We start from the raw sequence: 8,085 nt of genomic DNA on the forward strand, positions 1-8,085 counted from the left end.
ATGCGGTGCTAAATGAATGGGAAAAGTTCAGTAGGTGTACGATAAGCACCAACACGTCAAGGAAGGATTTCAGGCCACAACACACTTCACAGCCCGCACACGATGCAAATGATGGAAAGTGAAAGTTGAGCGTTAGAGGACAGTTTGGATTTGTTTTATGCTTACTTCGAAAAAATATCGTGATTAAGGGAAAGAAGACTTGTGCGACAGCAAAGTAAAATTTAACAAAACGAAAATTAAATTTCGACTCATAAAAAATACTATACAACAATTATTGAACATGAGAAAAAGTACACTGTTTACCGTTTTAAAACTGTAAAATAAATATACAAAAGAATATAAAAATAAAACTAAAAATAAAAAATAAGTCAAAATTGTAAATAAACATTAACACATTGCTAAGAAGATGTAGCTATAATATTACAAATAGAAACAATACATAGGCAACTAAACAAAATGATATAAAAGTAACATTTAAAAAGTAAAGAAAAACAAGAAACGAAAAAAAAATCAAAAATGAAATCAAACCGGATAAAAAAACGAATAATGTATGTAATGATCTAGGATAAGGTAACAAATTGAAAAACATACATGGAAATTGTTTAAAGGTATACTTAAATCCAAAAGAAAAGAATGAATTGTTAAAAGAATCACAGATCAATAAATCATTCAAATATATTAAACGCATATTTTAAAAAACTAAAACCTAATATTGTAAGATAAAAACTCATAAACTCATTCCCATGCCTACCTCCACAAGAAAACATACAAAACTATTTAAAGCCTGATGAACTTAGAATGATCAACTTACCCCAATGAGCTAAGAAACCTAATGATGTCAAGATAGTTACAGTTGAAGCTTAAGTCCTGTTTAATTAACTACATCATCATTGAGCTATTGTGCTGCTTTCCCTTCTGCCAGCATTTTTCTACAAGCTAAAAAAATATGAAACAACAAGTTTAATTAAAACCTATTTTTCTCTCCACAGCATCGTGATGCTGCTTACTCGACACATTATTCACATTGAAGCGTTCCGCAACAGGAAATAACACCTGGAAACACCGGTACGGGGTGGAGGGTGGGGAGCGGTGGTACCTGGACTGCGTACAAACTCCCCGCCAGGTTCATTTCTATAATTTTGCCTTCTTCTCTCTTCGTTCATTTCTCCTAATCGGATAAAGCGTGGTACCATTGTCAGGAAATCATCCAACCAGAGGGTTTAGCAGCGCAGCCAGCAGTGCCAGCACCGCCCAGAAGGAATTTATGGAACAAACCCAAGCTAAAAAGCAAAACCAAAACTAACCGAAGATTAGAACAATCTCGAGGTAAAGCGGTGAACTTTCAGGAGAAGAAAAAAATGGAGTGAACGCAACAAAAAAAAACAGAACGAAAATTGACCATTTTTGCGGTTGGAAAGTTTGTACCACGGCACACGGGCAACGTAAGCGAAAGAAAAACGACGAAGTGGAGCGAAAAAAAACACACACACTTTCTCTCGACGTCCTCAACAAAAGGGATAAAGAAAGAAAAATCGCCACAACAAACACAGCAGATTCTTTGCACAGATCCGTTTATCTTTCCGTCCGTTCGGACTTTCTGGGGCGTAGAAATTTTTCCAACTGGGCCGCAGCCTTCGCAGTCCCCTCTTTTGGCCGCACGGTGGACACACAGCACGTCCCCCAGCAGACACACACAGGCAGGCAAGGGCAGGGAAAATATAAAATGTTTCGCCACAAATGGACATCCTTTGATTGGCATTGTTGAGGCATGTTGGGTTTTACTTGTTCTTCCGAGAGCTGGCTTAGATGGAAGCCTAGCCCCATCTTGCAGTTCCACTCCTCAGCGAAGGTCCATCGAACTGGTTCAAAGTCAGGGAAGGAACGCTTGGAACAGAAGAAGGAGAAACCCAACTTTAAAGAAAGCCTCAAAATACACAACCGCAAAAACCGAAACTCAAAAGAAATAGAATAAATATTCCTTCCAGCTGCCCGGAACACGCACGCTGCCCCCGCGCTGGCGCTTCACTGTTCGTCCGTCCGAGCCACATTCGTTTGATGTGGGTAAAAATAAGAACAAGCGTTGGGCCTGCCGGTAGATAGACGGTTTTGTTCTTCCGGGGTTTGTTTCTTTAGAAACTTCCCCGAGGAAAGTGAAGCCGACCAAAGCGTGGCTCAAGAACAGGGGAGATAATATTCAAGCACTAATTTAATCAAAAGATTGGCTGAATTTAAAGCAGGCATGTTTTCTTGATTCAAAAGTGTTAATGTTCTGTTTAACTTTGTTTTGGGCCCGCGTTTGTGTTGGGAATTGTGTTGGGCAATGATGAAACGTGGACGCCTATCTGTCTGTTTGCGCAGGAAAAATCTAATCCAATTTGTGATTTGTTGGAGGAGCGATAAGGTTTCGATTTGTTTTTTTGGAAAGTAAAACAAATCTTCACAAAAAAACTGATTCCCTTCATACACAAATAGAATCGAAACGGTCCTAGAAATACGTACCATATCAAATACAGACACAGATCTGCGTGTGGACCTACGATCTTACGTATTTACTCTCTAGTAGGCTGTGAGCCTTAGTTCTATCGTACTCGCCTTGGCAGTTGATCTCAACAAAGCACACGTGCAAACACGATGCAACGAAAAACGGCACGAATTATTTCACAACCGCAGCTAGATCCGATGCCGTGGCGCATTTCCTTGCCCGTAACGAAAAGGCAGTCCAGCAAGGAATTACACCGGCTCAGCACATCCAGCAAAACAGCTGATCACATTTTACGGGTGAGTAAAAAACGGATTTCTGTGTGCATTTGTCCTCTGTTATCTTACTTCCTTTCCCATACATCACCAGGCACCAAAATGTGATAAATATCAGTTCATATCCAACTTCACCCACCGCCGTTTGACCGATCCCCGTGAGCTGGAAGCATTGCTGAAGGAGAAAGGTATTGATAATGTGACCTTTTGCTTACCGCTGTGGGAGCAGACTGACCTTAGCTCGGGCGCACATTTCATGCCACTAGCATTGTTTGATGACTGTGAGTATGATACGTTCGATCCTGATGTGGTCGGTTTTTGGAGGAATATGGAGGTCATTGCAATTACAACGCCCTACACACGCTGGCGAAGTTACACCGTAATCAACCACGATCCGTGCACGAATCAATGGGAAGTTAGTGAACGAGATTCCACAACATCTTACCTTATACCGAGGCTGCAGCTTTACTTCCCCTTCGAAGATCCGAAAAAGTTTGCTGAACGCATTGGTACAGCTGTTAAAGCACGCAATACGGCCGAAAACGCCATCCGGTTTCGTTTTCTCTGCAAACACATCACCAGTAATGGATGCTTCGCGCCGGGACGCACACTTGAACAAAGCATACTGCGACGTGCGGGCGACGAGATCTACGGAGTATTTAAGAACCTTTACGAAGACTACCACATTGGTCTCGCAGTAGGCCAACATCTTCGGACCGATGGTTCGGTAGCAATTAAACAACCCAGTTTTAGCCATAGCTTGAGACCTCCCAAGGATGTTCCAGTGGATGAATTGAAATGGGAACGAATCGTTCATCTTCTCGACCGTTTTAGACGCCGAACCTTGCTCTGTGACACGAACGTGTTTCACGCACTGCGTCTCGTGAATCAAGAATGTGAAATGGTGCGAAAGTTACCCATGTTTGTTGTGGCTAGCGATAAGCCTATCCCGCTGGAGGAGTACGAAAAGTTGAACCTAACGCAAACCAGCAAAACAATGAAGTACCTCCAAAACACCTGGATCGAACGCACTACCATGCATCTGCATAGGTTGCTATCGCGCATTGGAAACGGGCACTTCAACATCGGTGTGGGCAGGTGGGAAATCTACAACGTCATGAAGCTGAAGCGTCTTATCGAGCAAGTGCTGTACAGGATGCAGGATGCGCTTCGAGATCTGCTGCTCGATTCCACCGCTGCTTACGTGCACTATCTGGTGAACGATTGCTCTGCTGTGCTGGCGATAGAGGGTGAAGACTATTCCTGGGATGGAAATCTCATTGATAGTCCATTCGAACCGCAACGTCCGGCTGTGTTTTATCTCTTGCTGGAAATGGGTCCAGATATGCCTTACTACTCTACCGACCCTGACACATTTCCCGAAACGTTGCGCCACATTCTCGATGACATCCTGCGGGCGTGCCATTTTATCCACACGATTGAACCCTCGCTGATGCAGTCGCTTATATTTGCCGAAAACCTGTACCTATCCTCGGTGGGATTGCTGGATTGCGCCATTGTGAAGCAACGAGAAGCACTGCTTGAATACTACCACAAAGCACTGCTTCCTCTGCAGGCTTATGCGGCACGGTATGCCGCCTACCGGGAGCTTTTCTTTACCAACGTTAAGGAGTTTGTCGAGCAGATCAAGAACGCAGACAAATCGTCCTCCGAGATAAAGGAAGACATTGCATTCCAGATCCGCATGCGGGAGAACCTGGAGCACACCGTACCGCTTTGTATCGTAATTGGTCCATTTTGGATCAATGTACAGCCGCTGAGGGAGGCGCTGATCCGCAAGCGCCAAGAGCTGACTGCCGCACTGCTAAAGATGCTGACCGAGAAGCTGCGCATTAAGACGGCCGACGTGATAACGTGCTACAACGCTATCAACGAGCGAATGTGTGAAAAGCCCGTCTCGATTGAACACATCTACGACATCCGTGCGTACATGGAAGAAGTACCCGAGCTGGTGGTCCGGCTCGAAGATCGCATGCGTGGCATTCTGTACGAGTACGAGATATTGGAGGGCTTTCTTCACAACCTACCGGATGCGGACTTTCAGCAGAAATGGAACGCGCTGGCCTATCCCCGGAGCGTGCTGAAGCAGATGGTTTCGGTGAAGGAGTTTCACGAGTCGGAAGTGGACCGCTTTCGCAAGCAACAGTTTGCCGACGAGGCAGCCTTTACTGCCAGCATCGAGGATATCAACGCGTACATCTCCAAGTTCACCACGCTGTACGACGTGTCGAAGGTGTCGGAGATGTCGGTCGAGGTGCGGCGCCTCTGGAAAACGGTGCAGGAGCTGATCGACCAGGGCCACATCATGAACCGGCGTCAGGAGCTGTTCGAGATGGCACCGATTAGCTTGAATAATTTATACGAGCTACGGTCCAACTTCAGTGCCTACCGGGAGCTGTGGACGGTGGCGGCCGACTACCTGAAGCTGGAGGAAACGTGGATCGGCAACCCGCTGGCCAGCGTCGACCTGGACGGTGTGCGCAGGGGGCTGCAGCAGACGCACGACAGCTTGAAGGACCTGCTGCCACTGTTCCGTGACCAGCCGCAGCTGCTGGCCGTCGTGGAGCATTTCATACAGGTGGTGGAAGCTTTCCGCCCCAATCTGGACATTATGGAGCTGCTCAAGTGCCCGTACCTGGAGGCGATACATTGGGGCCAGCTGGCGAAGGAAATCGGCGTCAAGGGCAAGCTGTCGGTGGACGTTGGGTTCGACGTGTTTTTGGAGCACGGCTTCCGGGATCATCTGGAAACGGTGAGGCGGGTGGTGGTGAAGGCGGAACAGCTGCGGCTAGAGCAGGAAGCACGCTGGGCGGAAGAGGAACGCATCCGGCAGATAGAGGAAGCGTACAGGCGTGCCCGAGCCGAGCGGCGTCAGAATCGGACGGAAATTTAAGCAATTGTTGCGGGGGTAGTATTTCATTAATTCCATTACTATCGTAGTATTCCAAATGTTATTTAATTACATATGCACTAAAAACATCATTAAAACATATGAAAGGATGTATATAAATTTCTTAAGCTTCCTGTCACGTATGACGTCATTTTTTGTTCTAGAATCTAGATAATAAACTAGGACAACAGATTTCGACAACAGAGTTCTACAGGGTTAAATATGCTTCAATGCTGGTTATGTTTATTAAACGCAATAAATGGTAATCAATTGTATTTTATGCTCGAAAAATCTAGTTGTTTGTCCAATATACCTTTTTACAATTCCTATTGGTATTCTTCGCTGTTTATCAACAAAATCGAGGAAATATAGAGAAAATTTACAAGAAAGTTATTTTTACCTATAAATTGAATAATGCATTAATCTTCATTTGAACATTAAAACTTCAGTTTATAGATAACTTCTAAACAAACTTTCTCGTATATTTGCACTAAAAGTTATAGTTTCAATATGATCCTAAACGTTCAATGGGAATATGTTACGATCACAACGTTAAAACTACAATCTTATCACAATGCCTACAAACAGTAGTTATAACTGGGCGAGTTTTATTTCAAATTTTTTTCGATTATTCTTTCTTGTATCCTGTACTATGCAGTAATGTCTATAATTTATTTATATAAACTGAATAACTATGCCTGGTAGAGTTTAGATGACAAAGTACCTCCCAGTCTTTACAATATTATCTCACAGGGTTTCTCCCAATTTATTGGTGGATTCCCATCAGTTTTTGGTGCGTTCCCATATTTTTTTTTTTTTGTGCGTTCCCACGATTTTTTGGTCGTTTCCCAGAATTTGTTGGTCCAATTGTATTGATATCCATTCGGAAAATACCAATAAATTATGGGAACGAACCAAAAATCTATGGGATACGATCAATAAATCGTGGAAACGCACCAAAAATCATGGGAACTGACCAATAAATCGTGGGAAACCCTGTATTGCTGGCTTCTACTAGTGCTAATTTGGCTTATTTGCTTTTCTACACATCTATTTATTCACTACGCCCATTTTAACGATCCAAAACAACATCCAACACATCTCACCTACTTATAACAATAGCCCAATTGTTTGATTTAAAACTTTTGCTTTCGAAACTTGGATTTGTTTCTCCTTATCTTCGGATACCCTTCATCCACCAACAGCATCACCACCCTAGTGCAAGTAGTGTCGTCATTTTCATGCGGTCATTGGCTTCATCTGATGGTCGAATTTAAAGCGAACCACCCAACCTAAAAGACCTCGCAGGTCAAAACTCGCGGCAAAAGTAAAAACACCAACATCTCAAACATATCGCGAACGATGAAAGAGTTTCCTCGGGACAGCAAACGAAGCAAACGAACCCCCAAAATCCCCTCCCCCTTGTTCCCCCTGGCCCCACAGGGTTGGGCCGGAAAAGTTTTGCTCTCCAAAGCCCGAACCAACAAATAAGCGGATGATAAAAGTGAATGTGAAGCATGGACAATCTCTACCGTAAATGACCAAGCGGAAAGTGTACCCCGACAAGAAAACGGGGGGGGGGGGGATGAGGCGGTGCGAACGGGTGTAAAATCCGGCCAGCTAGTTATATTTTGGCTGAGTTTGCTTTTATGTGCCTTTATTGTTGTTATTATCGCCCGTGGATGTAAAATTAAACATAAATATTTAATGAAAGGCACGCCCGCGCACCACCTTGGCGCCAGGGGGACTGGTGAATGGTAGAACGGCGACCGAGGAGTGAAAGCAAGCCCGCCCCGCCCACCCGTTTCGTTGGCTGTTGCATTACATTTTAATACCATTTACCAGGCGGCTCCCTTTTTTGTTCGGCCATTGGCTTTTCACAAGTGGTTTTCCGTTTTGTAGTGAATGATTTTAAGCGATTTTTAGTGTAACACAGTGGACGCTTCTTTTTTAGGTGTGTCTATGTTTGTCCTTTTTTGTCCACCAACGTCCTCGGCAAAGCGATAAGGGCGTGAAGTGGTTGTGAAAAAGTTCCGTTTCCTTTTCTCTTTCCCTTTGCGCTGTGCACAATCCCACCACTCTGCCCTCCCCACAGCAAAACACCAACAACACTTTTTTAGTTACCCACTAATTAAGGTTTTCTGGGTTAAAATCGAAAGGATTAGAGACCGGGGGTTTTCTTCACTTTCATTGTCCCTTTTTGTCTTTTTTTGTGTGTGTGTGTGTGTTATGTTTCGTCCCCATTTTCGTGTGATTGAACCACCCTCCCGAAATGAACCATTTAAACTTTAGCCGCTTATCAGTGCGCCAATGCGCGGGCAACCGTTTTTCTACCCATGCCCCGTGTGAATGTATTTTTATTCACTTTCACAACTTCATTAACGTTTACTGCTCGATAGAATTTTCGGGTTCGGGCGAGA

General features: G+C 44.2%; 1 protein-coding gene across 1 annotated transcript; it reads left to right on the plus strand.

Moving 5' to 3' along the window:
- The first annotated feature begins 2,600 nt into the window (after positions 1-2,600).
- Positions 2,601-5,676, plus strand: LOC120959710 (dynein axonemal heavy chain 1). The gene is made up of 2 exons (XM_040383312.2): positions 2,601-2,778; positions 2,849-5,676. The coding sequence occupies exons 1-2, from the start codon at positions 2,632-2,634 to the stop codon at positions 5,666-5,668; spliced, it is 2,967 nt and encodes a 988-aa protein (XP_040239246.2). The 5' UTR covers positions 2,601-2,631; the 3' UTR covers positions 5,669-5,676.
- The last annotated feature ends 2,409 nt before the right edge of the window (positions 5,677-8,085 follow it).

This window comes from Anopheles coluzzii, chromosome 3, assembly GCF_943734685.1.
Source record: "Anopheles coluzzii chromosome 3, AcolN3, whole genome shotgun sequence".
NCBI lineage: Eukaryota > Metazoa > Arthropoda > Insecta > Diptera > Culicidae > Anopheles > Anopheles coluzzii.